At 42.2% G+C, this 18,623-nt stretch overlaps 1 protein-coding gene across 5 annotated transcripts in view; it reads left to right on the top strand.

The window, feature by feature from the left end:
* Positions 1–18,623, top strand: part of NHSL1 (NHS like 1) — a 162,150-nt gene continuing 143,527 nt past the window's right edge. For 3 of the 5 annotated variants that reach the window (XM_085217185.1, XM_085217188.1, XM_085217189.1), the window contains exon 1: positions 35–962. In XM_085217185.1, the coding sequence (XP_085073311.1) occupies positions 611–962 (352 nt within the window). In that variant the 5' untranslated portion in view covers positions 35–610. Of the gene's footprint in view, positions 963–18,623 lie in introns of all 5 variants that reach the window. The other 2 variants (XM_085217187.1, XM_085217186.1) reach the window with 2 other exon arrangements.

Here is an 18,623-nt window from a genome sequence, read left to right on the forward strand (position 1 = left end):
GTTCGCGGAGGCTTTCCCCCCTCTCTCCTCCTCTCGCTCCAGCTCTCGCTTTCCGGGTTGGGAGTTCGGTGCGCTCACAAAAGTGCCTGCAGCGGCGCGGGGTTCCCCAGGTGGGGCTGCTCCGGGCTTTTCTCTCCCCTCCTCCTTCTCTTCCTCTCCTCCCTTTCTCCCTGGCCGCTTTCCCTCCTTTGTGGCCTCATCCAGAGCGCTCAGCCCCCCTCCCACGCTTCCTCCTCTCCACTCCGGGGACACAAACCCGGGCTCTTTCCTGTCTCCCGGCTGCAGGGCAGCGCAGCGGGCTCTCCCCGCGCCGACGGCCGCTCCGCTCCCTCTCGTCCTCCGGTGCCGCTCCCACACATGGGTGCCGCGCGGGGCCCCCCCTCCGCTCGGCGGGCGGCGGCGGCTCTCCCCGAGCCCCAGTCCCGGCGCGCGTAGCGCGGCGCCCGCCCGCTCTGATTCATTTGTTGTTGTTGTGCTCCCTCCCTCTCTCTCTCTTCTCCCTCTCCCTCCTCTTTCTGAACTTTCGTCGCCGCGGCCGCTTGGCGGGCGAAGACTTTCCGCGCCGGGGACGCCCAGCTTCTCCCCCTCCAGCCCGCCGTCCCCGGCCGCGATGCCGTTCCCCCTGCGGACCCTGGAGCCTCTGAAGCTGTGCAGGTTGGAGGAAGGCGACGGCGCGGAGCGGGGCGGCCCGGCGCCGGGGGACCACGCCGGAGCGGCCGAAGGGGGCGGCGGGCGGCGGCGCGGCGCGGTGCCGCAGTTCGGGGCGCTGGAACAGGTCAGCTCGTACGCGCTGGTATCGCTGCTCATGCAGCTCTCCGACCTGTTCCGCTGCGCCGGAGACATCTTCGGCGGGATCCTGAGCGAGGCGGACACGCTGTGCCACCGCAACGCCAGGCTCCAGCGCCGCCTGGGAGCCCTCGAAGCTCTGCTCGCACGCCTCGACCACCGCAAAGTGAAGATCCGTGAGTGACTGTGGGGAGCGGGCGGGTGCGCCGGGTTCGGGCTCAGCCGGGCGCCTGACAGCGCGGCCACTGCTTAGCTCTGCTGGGTGTGTGCGGGCACAGCTCGGTAAATGGAAACCTGGGTGCAGTGTCCAGCTACTTCTGTAGTTCTCCCGAGCTCGTCTCTTGGTGAGAAGGCTCCGCTGCGTGCAGGCACATCCCAAGTCTGCGTGTGCAGCTTCTTACATAGCACGGGTCCGGGGCTGACGGGCCGGGGAGGTGTTTCTTAGATTCCCGTATGAACCTGACGCTGGCCCTTAGGAGCGAGGGGCTGTGTGACTGCACGGAGTTATAGAAAAACGGTGTATTTTCCCAGTTTGGTCTGGCTTTGGGGAAAGGATCATGTGAAAATGATATCTGCTCCCTGTGGTTTCGGTGTGTGTCCTTGACCCTGCAGAAGTGCAAGATGGCTCTCAGCATCAGCATGGCATTCTCACTGTGTTGGAAGCGGTCATAAATCCTAAGAACTGAGTTCCAGCAACTGCAGTAGATGCCCGGGGTGTAAGCCCAGCCTCAGTGAGACTGGTGCTCTGAGACCAACTGGCTCCACTGAAATGAGGGTTGGAAGCCTGTTTTGCACGTGGCGTGCTTGTGAGCAAATTTGGTCATGAACTCCTTTTGCAGATAAAGTTCAAAGAGTGTAGACCTGTAACTCACCTGTTGCATTGCAGAGTTATTCCTTCTGCTATTCCTTGTGCTGCACTTCAGCTGATTCCCTCTTGCTTCCAGAGGAGGAAGCTCCCATTGCTCTTAACAGAAGGCTATTTCTAAGATTTGTGACCTTTAAGTGACAGTTCTGTGATAAAATTTGACTTTTTGGTGCTTTGTAGCTGTCTGATAAACTTCAGGTGCTTTTCTTCCTCACCAAGACAGGGACATTTTCTTCTGGCAGTGTTGTTATCTTGACATGGTATGGTGCATTCAGACAGAAAGTGAGGAGGTTGTTTCCTACTGGGAATACCTGCAGGAGGGTGCTGCATTACATCAATGCCCAGATAAATACATTCAGCTTTATTTCTCTGCTGTAAACAGGGAGCGTATTGCTAAGCACTGTGCAACCCATCCATAGGGAAGGGTGAGATGAGGCACCGTGCAAACCCTGACATTTTTGTATGTGTCAGATGTTTGGTTGTTGTATTCTCTCTTGGTCATCAGTTGGCACAAGCCATTTATTTGCTACTTATAGTTTTTATTATAACTCAGTTCTTTGAGCTAAGTCTGTTGTTGCTTTTAATTTGATGGTCATTGCACCCAAGCTGGGTGCAGTTCCTGTTTGGCTTTCCCCATTTGGTTTAAATTCTTCATTAGGGAGTGTCTCTGCTGTCAAATTTAATGTTGCTACTTAGCAGTTGTGTTGCTGCTAGCATTTACTTTGCAAAGAAATCATTATTTCTCAAAGGCTTTAATAAATTAGATATTTCTAACCTTGTTAAAGTTGTGTGAAATGCAAGCTTCTCATAAAGTACACATATCAGTCACGAAGAATTGATCCATAGGCTAACCATGTTGACATAGAGTTGCACATAAAGACCTGTCAGTTCTCTTGTTGCATGCTTATCCATATTGCAGTCTGGCAATATGGATATCAGGGAAAGGCTCTTCACCAGAGGGTGGTGGGCATGGAACAGGAGAGTGATCATGGCCCCACGTGCTGGAGTTCAAGGAGCGTTTGGACAGGGCTGTCAGACATAGGGTTTGGATTTTGGATAGTGCTGTGTGGAGCCAGGGGTTGGATGTGGTGATCCCTGTGGGTCCCTTCCAGCTCAACATACTCGATGATTTTGTGATTCTGACTACAGAGATGGAGTGGGATGAACAGCTGTAGTGAGCATTGTGAACTCGTTTGTAATGGAAGCTGTCACAAGATGTCTGCAAATGTAACCATGTTGCTGGCTTTAAAGGTAAATATCTCAAAAATGGTGAGAAAAGTTAAGTTATGTGGGCTTTGTTTGGAAACAATGACAGGGGTTGTTTTTAATTTTTTTTTTTCACACTTAGGTATTTGAAGACACAGAAACTTCATGAAGTGGGACTATAAGAGGGCCAAGGATTATAAGACAAAATAAACTACGTTCACATTTAACAGGCTCTTGCTCATAAATGTTTTCTTGTGCAGACAAAAATATTATCTACTGTACCTTTTGTGGCATACAGGCAGCTGAAACACGATGTTGTGTCAGATGATTTAAGTATCCCAGTCTGGCTTTTTACTGAAATGAGGGGATAGGAGATCGTACACCTGCTTTTTAGATCATGGGCAATTTCCACTTGAAAAAATGGTTTGTGTTCTCTTTGTGGGGCCCAGGCAATAATTTCCTCTTAAAGCTGAAGTTCCTGGGGTGGTCCCAGCATGATTTTTTTATGGCAAGGACCAGAGGACAAGCAAACTTCACATATGGACCCCAATCATTCCTTAGGCAGTAGCTGTGGGCTGGCAGCCTTTGTGTTCCTGATGGTTGGGAAAGTGCATACTTTAACAATATGAGGGTTTTTTTGCGCGTGTTATCATAATTCTGTTTCAAAACAGAGCTCCCATGCAGTGTCCTACAGTAGCATGGGTCTGTGAGTGTTCACCATGGAACCATGATGTGCACATGACACGGGGAGCAGGCACAACAAACCTTTGTCTTCAGTGAGTCACTCCGTACACTCATGCATGCTACCTGTGTGTCCGGCTGCACAGTACATGTGTGTAGGATCCACATGCTCCTCAATGCTGCTATCCGATGGGTGGTACTGGGTATTAGACCAGTAGTTGTCAACTACGTCTTGAACGATCTCTGCTGTTTCTCTTCTGTTACTTGCTCTTTGGTATACTTTAGTGAAAGCATTGAAGTCTTCACTCTGCCATGTGCAGAAGAATTTTATGATTTCACAACAACGTTGATAAATATCCTCTGTTGCAGTAGGTGCTACATACTTGTAGCCCTCACGAGGTGAAAATTGCCTCAAGAGTAACTGGGTTTCTGTATTGCCCATCAACTGGGAGACCATTTTCCAAGTGTTCTATACTGGTGTACTGTCTGTGTGTAGGTAGCAGTTTCACCTGTGTTTTGGGATACTGAAGGCAGCTTTCAACTGTACGTGATGTCAGTGATGATTGCTTTTTCCAGGGTTCACCAATGGGATACATTGAGAAGGTCCATCTCTCTCTGGTTGGGTTTGGCTGTCCTAACCTTTATATTCATGATGGCTGAGATATCTCTGTTTATCGTCCATGACTTAGAGACTGATGCTTGACTCTCTTACTTTGATTTGAGGATATTTTTAAGGCCATTTGATAAAATGACTTCCTGACACTTATTTGAGCTTTGCATGATGAGCTGGCTGTTGTGCCATCAGAAGGAAAGTCAAAATATGAGATGCGTCCCTGTGGGGCTGATGACTGGTTTGTAACTCAAGGCAGTGGGAGGCACTGAGGACTCAAGGTGGCTTATGACATTTCAGTGCTGTATGCATCCTGCAGAATTAATTAGATTCAGTACATTTTTGACACTCTTTCATCAGGTTTTCATTAAGTTTGTGTACATCGTTGTTGTGCCTGGTACTTTGTTACATGTTTCCAGCACGCAAGCGCAGCAACATGGTTTGCATCATAGAGCTTGCCTAGCAGCTTTGTGTTTTCTAGGCACTGTGCGTCTGTATCTGTGACCTCACATTAAGTGATGTTGTTTTCCTTACTTTCCATTCCTAAATGTCAGGGTGGGTGAGGACAAGTGCCTCTTTGAAGTGATCAGAGCTTGTTAAAAGGTGTGTGATGGCAGCAGAAAAGCCTGGCATGAATTACAAGGTCAGCTCTTGGGAAATGTTGTGAGGCCTTCAACAGCCATTGTTTTTATAATGAACAAAGAAGGACATTTTTCCATTACTATTCGTCCTCCATCATCAGATTATGCAAAAAATAATATTGCTGCTGTTTTCTGTGAGTCCTAATGGTTGGGCAGACTGGAAGGCTGTTCTTCTGTTGTCTGTGCTATTTATTTTAGTCTTTCTGGAGAGATGTTTTGGGAGATATGCTCGGAGGTTAACCTAATGACAGCTTCTGGTTCAGCTCCGCCAGTTAGTAGGGCAGGGTTTGGTCAGTTTTGCCTCCTCTTCTAATAAGAAGAAACTGATCCTGTGGGAGGGAGGAAATGCTGCCTGCTAATTAGCGCCGTTGTTTGAAATCTTTCAGTGTTTGGTTTTAAAGGCACAGCTTGCTCATTTGATGTTCATGAAAAAACAGATATCTGTACGCACATTCTTCATGTTTAACACATTAATGAAAGAGAGCAGGGAGGTTGGGAAGGATGGCTTTCCATTTGTCTGCATGATGTAAGGACAATCCAGTTTACGCTTCATCTCCTGCTATTTTGTTTAGTAAGTATTTTCCACTCTGTGTGTGTAAGGCAGTCCTGGAGCACATTTCCTGCTTTAGCTGAACAGGAAGCTTTATTCAGCTTATTCCTAGGGAAACCCCTCCTCCATCCCTTGCCTTAAAAGTGAGCGCTATTTAGGATGGGATCTGCAGCAGGCAGGACATGATCTGGCTGCTGACTTGCTGGGCTTCCCGTAGTGTTTGGTATAAGGAGAGTGGGTACAAGACATCCATCATCTTGGTATAGTGAGAAGAGACCTTGAGAAAACACAACCACACACACACACACACACACAAAGGAAATATAGAGGGGAAAAAAAAGCAAACCCCGTAGTGTGTGCTGTTGAGGATGCTTTGGCAGAAGAGCCTCCTTTTCAACAAAATTCTGTTCTAACAATATATTGTTCAGATTTTTCACATGACCATGCGCTGTGGTATTCTCTCTGTTCCTGCACAATAGGAAGATTCAGCAACGAAGTTCATTCCATGAGGAACAGTGAATTGCTAAGTTCTTGAAAGGAAGAAATCTTCTCTTTTACCCCATTGTAATTATTTAGATTGCTGCTCAGAGGCAATATAACTCTTGCTTTATTTAGCTAGTGCAAGACTAATTATCTGTGGAAATTCAACCTGATCCAAAGGAGATTTCATTTGAAATAAGCAGGAAGAAAGCCTGTTAGGGACAGATTTCCCATGGGGACAGTGGGCCAAGTCGCTGTCCTGCAGAGTGGCAAAGCTCCAGTTGAATTCAGTCTGATGAGGATTTGGCTTGCTGTTTTGAAAACAGTTGACGCTCCTTGGCTGAAATCTAGAGCGGCTTTGTGCATGGCTCAGAACCTTTTATACAACACCTATGAACGTTTATTTCCGTAGATCTTATGTTTGGCTGGATCATTCAGGAAAGCAGTGTTTAGGAGAGGTAGTTAATGAATTAAACGTTCCTGTGTTTAGTTGTTTTTTATTGGAATCTATTATGAACATTTCTAGATATTTTAGGATACAATAAAATGTCCTCAGAAGTTTCTCTTATTAACATTGGCACAGTCTCAGTTTGGTTCAGGGAGAGTTAGTAATCTTGGTCTTGTGGGCTTCTCTCCTAAGCTGCTAATATGAAGTTCCTGCAGAAGAGGCTTTTTTTTTTTTTTTTGATTAACCTATTAACAAACATAAAAGAACACAGTGGAAGCTACTGAAATTCCTCAAAACCTCTGCCTTGGAACTCGATCTGACCTCTAACTGGTGGAATTCATGTGAGGTTTCCAAGGGGGATGAAGAACAGATGATGCCATATGAAGCATTTTGTGCTGGCTGCCATCAGCCATGGGATGCTGCACCCGGCATGTCTAAGGCCATGTTCACTGCAATAACTCTCAGCTGTTGCCATATTTCTGGGTGAAGGAGAGAAAATTTTCCTTTCTTCTGTATCCTTTCCCCCCCCCTTCCCCTTACATGTTCAAGTCAGTGATACTAGAATAAAGGCCTGTGTTTTGGTTGGAACTCAGTCAGTGCTGAGAGTTTTGTGAAGCTTGCCCTGTACCTTAGCTAATGAGAGCAGTTGAAGCATACAGAGAAATGGTCTAGTTACTGTAATGATCAGCCTGCATTTGCTCCTGGAGAACTCTTTTTTCGTGCGACTTTGAAATGAGGTTGCCCTCTGTGGTCTGACAGACGGGTTGTCGTGTATTTTTGTGATAGGCAATGATGAAGCTATCATGTGTTACTTGGCCTTTTGAATTCCTGTTTTTCCTAAACTGCCTCAATGGCTGCCTCTGAAGAGCTGGTATTAGCACAGTGCAAGCATGAAGGCAGATTGAGAAATAGGAGGAATGTAAAAATGCACATCGAGGGCTCGGCAATTATGCAAAGTCCCAGTTTCTTCTGTAGTCATAAACTAGTTATCAGAAGAGAAGATCAAAGCTGTCCACCCTAAGAGTTAATGAGATCAATTAAACATGGTAATTAAATGTTGTTCTCGGCGTTAGGCTTGATGTGAAACCTGCTGATTGGATGGTAGTGCCGGAGAGCCAGGGTGACATGCCAGTTAAGAGACTGGAAAAAATGTCTTTGTACCTGTGGGTGAAGCACAGATTAATGTGGGAGGACTTGGCAAGTTGTTTGTATTTATATTGTGCTGCGTTTTAGTAGGGCAGGGCTTCTTCTACCTTTGGGCTGTCATGGGTGTTTTTTTTTCCTTTGTCATTTCTGAGTTACAGTGCTTTATGTTAGGCTTTATTTATTTACTTATTGGTCTCTTGTCCTTTAATCAGTGGGGTATGTATGAGACTTTGTTGCTCTTTGGGAATTAGGAGTACTTAGAATATGAGCATTTAAGGTCCTGCTTAATGTGGTTTAGCTTGCATCACCTCTCCATCTCAAAGCAGGGTAGTTAGGCCAGCAGAGAGTCGGCATAGAGTAATTACTTTGCCATAGCTCCTCAGGATAATTTCCCTAATAAAGTCACTGGTCTACACACTTTTGTTTTAGGTTAAGGCCTGATTGGTGTTTTTTTTTTGTTTGTTTGTTTTGTTTTGTTTTGTTTTTCATTTTCCATCCTTTTCTTTTCGTAGTAGGCCAGGCTTCCCACCCCATGAGCACACTGAGCTGCCCCTCCATCTCCAGTGCCCATCCTGCCTACTCTGAGCATGGGCAGCCTGTGATAACACCTGCTCTTTGCTGCCCACGTTGTGCCTGATCCCCAGCTGCATCTCTCCATCCCGAGATACAACGTTCTGCATGTCTGATAGCTGGCAGAGTTTGAGAGGAAGGAATTGAAGGTTTGGGATATGGTGACAAATGGGGCGACGTTTGGTGGAGCCATTTTGTATCCCTCGGCGTTCACCTCAGCGTAAGGCTTTTTGAGCTTAAATGACATTTTAATGTTTCAGAATGTTTAATTTCCCTAACCTATGTGTGAGCAACAGGCCTGCTTTAGTCTGGAATTTAGTATCTTGACAACCAGTTAAGTTAGCTGATTGGATATTCCTTTTACTGTAATCAGGCTTCAGTTTAGTTAAGTACATTCTGATTCATCTAAGATTGTAATTTCTTAAATTGACTTAGCTCCCACATTTCAGACATTAGGACTGTAACAGATGCCTCTTGAAGTAAACTGGAACTATGATTGCTCACTGTAGTTGTAAATTTTGGCCACTTAATTTTTCTACCAGCGATAAGTAATAATGTAAGTTATAATGAAAAAAATATTAAGTAGGGATTCCAAGCATATTGAATAATAGCGACAACGTGTTTCTTATTTTTTTATTGTTTAAAATTTCTTTTTCTGGATAAATTGCCAAGTTGAAAATGAAAACAAGAGGCTTCTCCAGAGTATTGTACATGGTAATAATGTGTAATACGTGTATATTCTTTCTTTCTTCTAATTCTTCCCTTTTTTTTTTTTTTTTTTTTTCCTTTCCTAATCAAAATGCTGGCTGCAGAAGAGCTCTCATCAACTTCTATGTACTGGGATAAATATTGTCATGCATTGGCTTGCTACATATATTATTCTGGGTTGGTTGTCACATTGATAAGTTTTCCCAGCAGTTTTGAGTTGCGTAAGAAAGCAAGACCAGCCTTTCTCCTGGCAAAAAGACATTTGTATTCTGTTTTCTACTTTGGCTTTTGGCAACAGATGGAATTCTTGTAAGGGATGCTCAGCAGGACTTGAGAGAAGTGCTCTGTAGGTTATCTCTAGTGGCACCTTTTGTTCTTGTTGTATGGAAGGAAAGAGCTTCCAAGTGAATGGTGTTGGCTTTTCCTTCCTATTCAATATATAGTTGGAGCTAAGTAACTGGATCTGCTTGAATGACTTGAAAATGGCTTGAAAAACCAACTGATTGGTTTTGGCTAATATGGAATCTTTAAATGTTAAAAATCAAATCTCAAAATGTTGTTAGCCACGTGCTCCTTTAACAGGCTTTAAAAGCATTGAATAAGAAAAAAGGAGGCCAACTACCAGGAAATGGGAATAAGCTCTTACGAAGTGTAAGTAGAATATTGAATTTCATTAGCTGTGGCAATTGACTTTCAGTTTAGAAGAAATATAAGGCAAGCCAAACTTGATTGATTACACAGCAAGATCTGCCTTTTCCCACCCTCCTTTTATTCTTGCAAATAAAATAATCTTTTTCTCATTTTTTTCCCCTTCTCCTTCATATACATTATACATTTCATACACTGAAAATATTACTTAGTAGAAATCAAAGAATCTGAATTTCTGGAAATAATGACTGTAAGATTGACTTTTATGTTAATGTATGTGCAAACAATAACACAATGAAGTCCAAGTGCTGCTCTGAAAGTAATGCCTCCTATTTTATTATTTTGGCCCACAACGTCAGACGTGGATGGTGGTGGTATGGCAGTAGAGGCTGAACTTCCCAACAAAATTCTGTTACATGTTGTTGCTGTGTGACAGATAGCAGTAGAGGAGCAGTCTGACAGAATGGCATCTGGCATGGAAGTGTGTATGAAGCAAAGGGGTGTCAACAAATTCCTTCATGCAGGAACAGTGACACCCCCTGACATTTACTGACACCTGCTGAACATTGATGGAGACCATCCAGTGGATGAAGCTCAGTGAGGTGGTGAATGGTGTGTTTCAGCAGTGGGTCATCTCACTGGTGCAGATTTTTATGAGTATGTCATGCAGGCTCTTGTTCATCGCTGGTAAACACACATGGCTAATGATGTTGAAAAAGAGTGTTTCGTAACTGAGAATTTGCTTTATCAAATAGTGTTATTGTGCTCTTTGTATCTATTGTAGTTTCCATGAAAACAAATAGGAGGCATTTATTTTGGAGAGTCCTACTATATGGTTGTGCTCTATTTGATACTATTTTGATTGGTACTATTGGAAAGATACTATGTAGCATACATCTGCTGGGAACTTTGCATTTTAAATATGAGAAAGCTCTTGCTAAACTCTCTTGCCCTGGAGGTGTGAGGTATGCTGCTGCGGCCCTGCCTCTGTGCTCACCAAAATCCCCCCTGGCATTGTATAGGGTTTACCTTGTCACAGGGAGGCATGCGTCAGTGGTGGTTAAAGTAAATAGATTATTGCAGCTGATTTTGAAATTGTAGTCCCAGTTATGATTATATAATGATTGTAATACATAGTGTGCAGGGTAATAATTGATAATCATCGTCACAGCCAGAGAAAGTAGGATCTGAAGAGATGAGGTAGGTTTCTTGCCCTGCCTTGTCCCGGTGGCAGGCTGTGGTGAGACAGGGCTTAGCTCAGCAGGAAGGCCCAACGTGAGGAGGATGGGTGCTGTGCTCATCCTGGGGGGTGGTGAAGCCATAGCCTTGGCCTCCTTATGATCGCAGATTTCCTTAAAACGTTAAAAAGAGCTTATGTAGTACAGCCACAACACGGATTTAGCTGTGAACACAATGCTCATTGCATTGGGAAAGTCTAGTCTTAACACATACAAAGCGAGCTAGAAGATGGCATTTGTGTGGTTTGAAAAGATTTGTGTTGAAGAAACCAACATTTCGTGATAGTTACGGGCCTTCTTGAAGTCTAGAGGAAGAGCAGGTAATTAGAAATCCACTGACTGTCTGCCTTAGGCGAATACCACAAACACATGGAGCTCTTGGTATTCCTTTAGTTTGTTACATTACAAAAGCCTCTGTTTGTTCTGAATCTGTTACAGAGACACTGCATTTGCTTGATGGAAATGAAGACCAAAGCCATCTGCAGTACTCGTTATCTTGCTTTCTCTCGTTATCTTTTTTCTCACTGCTGGGGCTGGCTCCAATTCTGCAGTTTGCAGTGTCCCCTCTGTAGAGCATGGTGTATGGGATGGGAGAGTGTGCTTTGAGACACGTTGTTCTGGCCCTCCTGCTCCAAGAGAGCATGTTCTCCTCTCCCTTCCCTTTTTCTAACACACACAATACAGTACTTTTTCCTTACTAGCCATTTTGTTACTGTTAGTAACCTTGCTGGTTACTAACCAGCTGTGAAACAGTCTGGAAATAGATACAGCTTCTCGGCAGCAGGATGAAGTATACGTAATTCAGCTTTCCATATAATATGCTACAGGTTAACACATCAAATACTTGATAATTGAAATACATTATGCACTACAACTGGTAGAAAAATGAGTTAGATCACAATGGTAAAAAGCATTTCTTCATTTGAACTTGTCAGTTTGGCATGTTTGTGCTTAATTGGTTTTGTCGCCAGTTTTGCCACGCTATACACATAACGTATTTCTATTTTAGGTTATTGGTAGTGGCTTATAAAAATAAAATATGAATATTTCCCCAGAAGTGGGAAGTCTTACCCACTACTCACAGTAGGCTCAGATCTCAGTGATGAGAGCTGTGCCCAGTTGGGTTGTGAGGATCTTCTAGGTGAGGTGTACGTAACCAATCTGCAGCCTGTGCCAGCGTCTGACTACCCTCACAGTTACAGTTCTTTCTTATGTTTAAGTGGAATGTCTTGTGTTTCAGTTTGTTCCAATTATCTCTTGTCAAAGCATTATAAGCAGGAGTGCTAGTATACTCTTCCTTTCTGGAAGGTTGGCCTGTGGGATAACTTTAGTCTCAGGAAAAGTTCTTCCTGTTTCTGTTGGAGGACAAAAGAATACGCTTAATGATATCAGAAAGATGGAAACTACCAGCAGTAGATACAGTGGAGGCCGTTTCCAGTGTCTCACCTTACAGATGCTGTTGGCAATATCTCTTCCAAAGCGGAAAGCATTCAGTGTTTGCAGGAGGAATCCTGAACAACCCTTATGCATGCCCAAGAATTTCAGTACCAGCTTCCTTTTTGAAATTCTGACAAAGATTCTTGGCTAGGTTTTTGGAAACTGTCTAGGATCTAGGTTACATTAAAACAATACCTTCTTTTTTTGCTTGTCACCAGGCGCTTTATTAAGTAGGTTAGAAAGGATACCATATAGTTCTGTTCTTCATTTTGCTGGGGACAAGCAAGAGAACCCCATTGAGAATTACAGGAAACACCTTTTTCATCATCCACAACAGCATCTGGTTCAATGAAGTAGTCTCCCAGAAGCCTGAGTTGCTTTTAATTGATGCATTTTCTTATCCTTCCCCAAACTAAGTACCCTTTTAAATGAAATCTGTGATTTAAGTGCTAAATAAAATCCGTTGTGGGAAAAAAAATAGCTTTATGTATATATACATATACATATATATATATAATGTATATATGTCAGACTGCAGGATGTCTTACATAAAATGTTACTTACACACATGGATGGTAAACTATTACTATGCCTTTTTTCTTTTTTCTTTTTTTTTTTTTCCCTCTCAATGAAAGTATATAAGCTCTACTTAAAGTATTCATGTGAAGGAAGCCAAACTGGCATCTGATAAAGCTGTATTTAAAAATCTTGGAAGGATTTCTGCCATATGAAAGATGTTATATGTAAGTTCTTGAAATAAAGCTTTAAATTGGAGATTCTAATTCAAAAGACTAGCAGATCATCCTAAACTTAGGGGATTTAAATATTACATCACACTTTTCCATTGGAGTTCTGTTTTCCTACTTTTTGTATTGTACATTTAACTTGATTTTTGTTACAACACCTCCGGGAAATATGCATTGGATAAGCTTGTAATTTCAGGTATTTGGCACCTCAGCTGCTTTCTGCTGTAAACTCTCGCAAAAATGGGGTTCACTGAGAAGTCTGGCTGTAAATATTGGAACATAAGGAAACTTCTTTCCCTCCCTCCCCCCTTATTTTGTGTCTAAGGACACAAATAGTTGTAGCCTGTGGAATACATCCTGTTTTCTCTGCTGCTGTGAAACTCTTGCTTTTATTCATAATAGTTACTGTTTTTCCTTCTTTACCAAGGCCACCTGCATCTGACCTGGGGCTCCTTAAAGCCAAAGGCTAATTGAGAGGTGCTCCTTTGTTTTCACCATGGAGGAAAAGATTTGTAAAAACCAGCTAGTATTCCCTGTGGTGTTTTCAATCAAACATTGAGACTCTGTGGAGAAAGCATAACAAAGCACGAACAAAATACAACAACAAAACAACTAATTGACTTTAATTGTCCAAACTATAAGGAAGCCAACTATAAATAAAGGCACTGTATCCTAGGTGCATATATTCTCATTTCATTTTTTCTGATTTGTATCGTTAAATCAAGAACTTAATCTGCGGTCATTTTTAAGTTGATAATATTCCTTGATACACATTTTTATATAAAGAGGTGGTGTAGCAAAAAATCTCATTTTGTGTGTTTTTTGTTTGCATTTAAGGTCAGGAGGACACAGAGTGCTGAAAGCTTGCTTTGAATTGTGATTTACATTTTCCAACATCAGCTTTGGCCTTGAGATGCTAAGTATTAACTTGGAACGAAGAGCTATATCTAAGTGGCTGATGGATGGGTTATAACAGTGAAGTTCTCCTCCCATGTTCACATCCTGGGAGCTCAGTTCCTGGTTAAATTGGAGCCTTGTCTTCATATTCAAAATCCTGCTTGCTTCAGGAGGAGTTAAAAAATGCTGAGGTTTGCATTTTGTGAGTGTCTGTAATAATGAAGAGGTAAGAGATGGGGGAAAAAAAAAGGAGGTGAAGGGAATGTAGGTACCTTTTTATTTTTTTTGTGGGGGAAAGTGATTATTTCCTCCAAAGTTTCCTAATACAATAGTTGTTTTGGATTGATGTCTATCTATGGTATGCAAAATGTTTTTATATTCCCTTTATATTGCTTTTACCTTCTCCTTGCAAACACTTTGTATGTGGGTTGTGATACATTTGAAAAAAAAAAAAAAAACCCTACCATAAAAAGATCTTTTTTTGCCCTATCTCTTTCCAGTTTTTCCACATTTAATTCAGTAGTTCTAGTTATAGCAGGTTCATGTTTCAGCAAAATTGCTCAGCTTACCCATCATTCTTCCTCACTGAAATGTTGTAAAAACAGAAAAGGGGTTAGTTTGAGAGGAGAGGGAATCGTCAGCAGTGAAAAAAATAGCGTGGATTTCTGCCAGCAGTCTGGGGTGTCCTGAAGTCAGAAAGTGGGGGCTTGTGGCTGCCTGTGCTGCTGTAGTTAGTTGATGTTTCCTTTGCGTTTAATTATTATTACTTTCGTGTGTGTGTGTAAGTGGATGGAGAAAATAAAGTGGTTAGAGCAGAAGGCACAGATTGAAAAGGAAAGAAAAAAAGATTATCTTGGGAGGTGGACGTCAATGACATTGAATTAATGAGGTTCAGCCATCCTGCAGCTAAGTTAGATTAACACAAGTGTTGTCTTACTGTTGTCAGTGCAGTTTTCGTATGTATAAACCACAGGAATGGGAGGAGAAAAGGTGCTGCTCATTTTGTTTTGCTGGAAGGAATTTTAGGGGGAAAAATAGTGAAAAATCCATAAAAGTTAAAATGCTGTGAGTGAAATCCCATGAATACTATTGATGCTAGAGTGCTCAGGGTTGCCAGCATTCCCATGAAACATCTAATAATGACCAGCCTTCTTTTATTGTAAGCTTGCAGAATCTCCTCTAATATAATGATTTAAGACTTGCCTGAAGGCTAGGGTCTTCCTCTACCATGGGAGTTTAGTCATTTTCATTTGAGAAATTCAGGAAGGCTATGAGAATTCAGAAAGGCTTTAATCAGTTTGGCTTTCATGCTCAGTACATCAGTGGCCAAATTTATCCACTAGATCTGAGGAGGAAGGGTTAGGGATCTCATGATCACAGAGTGGTTGGCAGTGTTGAGGTTGGTAGCCTTGCTCAAACAAGGCCTCCCAGTGCAGCGTGCCCAGCACCATGTCCAGGCAGCTTCTGAAGATCTCCAAGGAGGAGACTCCACAACTTCCCTCTGAATGCCTCATATTTTGCAGACTTTTTGTGCTGTTTTTGAGAACTAATAATGGAAAATGAAAGTAATTACATTATTTTCTATGTATTCCATACATTTGTAAATACAAGGCATTGTTTTTCATAGAATTTCATCCCAGTGTTATGTGAAAATTAATATTTTTGTGATTGTTATAACATCTCATTTTGGTGCCTTGAAGAAGTTCACCACATCAGTAACTTCTCAATTGATCAATACTGGATTGGTTCAAAGCTGCTGTGAGTTACCTGTTCACTTGCTCAGCTATGCATATGCCCAAAGACACTCTCTGCCACAATGTGATTAATGCTTGCTCCTTCAAATCCAGCTTGTGCTGGCAGTCCCCTCACTAGTCTGTTGATTAATTCCTGTGCTGAAATTTTTCTTTCTGCTTCAACAGTCCTCAGAAGCCTTCCTCAAAAATCCCCACTTTGATTAATTCTAACACCCCTTTGCAAACAACTTAAAGGATGTTTTTACCACAGGAATTGGTTAAGGATTATAATGTACACATACCTCATGAAGTAGTTTCGGTCTGGGTGTCTGGGAATTTCTTTGGAGAGAGTCAAATGCTTTTTGACTTCAGCTAAGTAAATTTCACAAAAGATGTATATATGATATCCCGAATGATTAATAGCTCTCAAATACTCACCCTTGCTAACTTATACAATATGAATCTCTGAAGAATTCCTAGTAAAAAGTTTGTGAATGGTAGACATTAAATGTCTGCAGTGGCTTTTGAAATTTTATATGTGGAAAGCGCTAATGGGAAAAATATTTTACATAGCTCCTAAGGTAAAGATAGGGTCCAGAATTTTTTAAGGCCTTGAGTTTTAAATCAGTGGGAGTTAAACTTAGAGGTTTTCCTATAAATCGTTCCTCATGCTTCTGGCAGAGTAAAAATTGAACATATTCAAGGAAATTAGATTAAGGCTGAGAAGTAAAAAATAACAAATGGAAAGGTGTGTGCCTCATTCTAACTGCTGCACGTGAAAATAAGCTATAAAACACGTCAGATTGTATGATAGGGTGCTATTTCTTAGTACCTCAGCGTGGGATTCATTATTTTTTTATTTTTTAGCAGCAGGATGATTAACACTTTTTTTTCTTGGTTACACTGGTCCTAAATTTTGCAGTGCTTTCACTTGCAGCTCAGAAATTGGAAATGAACAAACACTTAAAGAGCATTGAGGACAGTGTCTCTGATCTGACCGTGGAAAAATTTTCAGTTATGTTCAGAAAATTTGAAGTGGAATTTGAAAGATGATGGCACCTGTACTAATAACAAGATCCTAAAAGCATCAGAAAAGTTGGAATTTTATTTAGTTTTGACTGAAAATGGAGGTTGCAGCTCCAAGCAGTGTAGGCTTCCCTAGATGGCTGCAGGTAGAGCAGGTTGCTTCTTGTCCTGGAGCACTGGGGCTGGAGTTGACTCAGGAGACCTTGCATCGTGTGCCTGCTGGGTGCAGGAGATGAGTAAAATCAACAGTTTCAGTGGTTAGGTGGAAAGGAAATAGAGTAAAGCATTTGTTGTGGTAAAAGAAAACATACCTGAATGCATGCACAAGTGAGATCTCCAATCCAGATAGGCATACAGCCTGTTCTTATCTTGCCTGTGTTGCTCATCCTTCTTGCTGCTTCAGAAAAAGCTTTGAATGATGAGGCCGCTGGTGTGCCAATATTGCCCCACACGGTGTACACTGCCATGGTTGTGTTCTCTTCTGTTGAGCTCTGTTTGTCCATCACTCATTGGTCAACATCTTGACTGGTACCATGCCAATCATGTTTTCTGCCCTGTTTACATGGCATTAGTGGCTTTCAGGTTTCACAGGCCTGTGTCCAGCTGCAGTTTTGCCTGCCAAAAAGCAATGGGTGGGCCATGGGTGGGACCACTCCTGCTGCAATTGCAGACTAATATCTTCTCTGATGCTAAGAAGAAGTAAGTGTTGGTGTGAATAAAAATAAAATCAGACTACTGTGACTGAGATGAGCAGTACTGAGCACAGGTGAGTCACTTGCTGACATGGTATTCTGCCTGGCAGTGCAGGCTGCCCTGCTTCCCATAGCAGGAGATTTTGCAGGGACAGGAATTGTTTCCAGACATGGGGATGCTGTGGTAATCAGGCTTGCATAATTAGAAACAATGAGAACTTTTGCTGATGTAAGAATGCAGTGCAGTGTTTTTGTTTTATTTTGGATCTCCACATCCAGAGGCTGTCAGGCAAGGATGCACTGCCATTTCTGTTGCAGGAAAGATAGATCTTCTGCAGTGCTTCAGCTGGTGACCACTACCTTCTCATTGTAGTAGTGGCTTACTTGGTCTGTACTTGGTCCATATCAAAACTTGATGATTAGATATGTGGAAACGTAATGTGAAGCAAGGAGAACTTGCTGTATTTGAAGTAATAAATATTGGTAGCTCCAGGCACCTCAAGCTGGCTTGAGATGTGGATATCAGGTTGTGTCTCAATATCCAACAGGGGAAGCAAATGTCTAACAGAACTGGAATTTATAAAGATCTAAAAATCAAATGGATTTATTTTTTGTTCTGAGAAAATACACTTTAGTCCACACGTTCATTCACTTAAGAAGTTACTTTTTGCCATTTTGGCTTGGTGTGTGCATATCAAATCAAGAGGAAGTGGCAAAATGAGGTGCTGTCTTGCTTCAACAAAATAGGCAAAATCACTGGCTCACACAGAAGTGGCTAAGTACAAGTGTGGGGCACCTGGCAGCTCCTGGTGAGCAAATGCGCTGAACAATTTGAGGAAGTATGGCCAAATGCTGCCATTTGGAACTGTTGCCAGTTAATGTGAGTTAGAGCAGCCCCAGGTTACAGTGGCGCTTGGGAGAAAAGCACTGAATGGGAGCCAGCTCTGGTATTTTCTTGGCCAGATCTCCATTGCTTTATGACCTTGTGGTGTTGGCACTACCTTTTTCCACCTCCTCAAAGCCAGTGGCAACGTTTTAAAAAAGTATCCTATTCCAAAATAAATGTGCACATGCAAACTTGCTGAGAAGTAGCACAAAGTGTGAAATTAAAACAGATTTTGTTATTTTGGTATAAGTTGGTATGTAGTTTATGTAACCACTCCCAAAGTATATAGTAAATGCTGTTTAAGTGTAAGGCCTTGTATTTTCTTTAATAAATGGTTTTGAATTTGACCTGACCTATATTGTTAATTCTATGGAGTGGTTAATGGCATTTATTTTCAGGATTTTTGCTCAGCTTCTGGCTTAATAGAATACTGCAAACAAAGATTCCATTTTTTAAAGTACATTAAGATTAAAATAGTTTTTTGTTTGTTTTTTTTCTTTTTTTTTTTTTTTTCCAAATACCATTAGATAGTCATTTATCACCTTAAGCTCAGATCTACAGTGGTGATGTTTTTAGGGCTTCTTTAAAAAATAAAAAATAAAAAATAAATCACAGCATTATAGGTATTG

The sequence above is a fragment of the Meleagris gallopavo genome, chromosome 2, assembly GCF_905368555.1.
Source record: "Meleagris gallopavo chromosome 2, MGAL_WU_HG_1.1, whole genome shotgun sequence".
NCBI classification, from domain to species: Eukaryota; Metazoa; Chordata; class Aves; order Galliformes; family Phasianidae; genus Meleagris; species Meleagris gallopavo.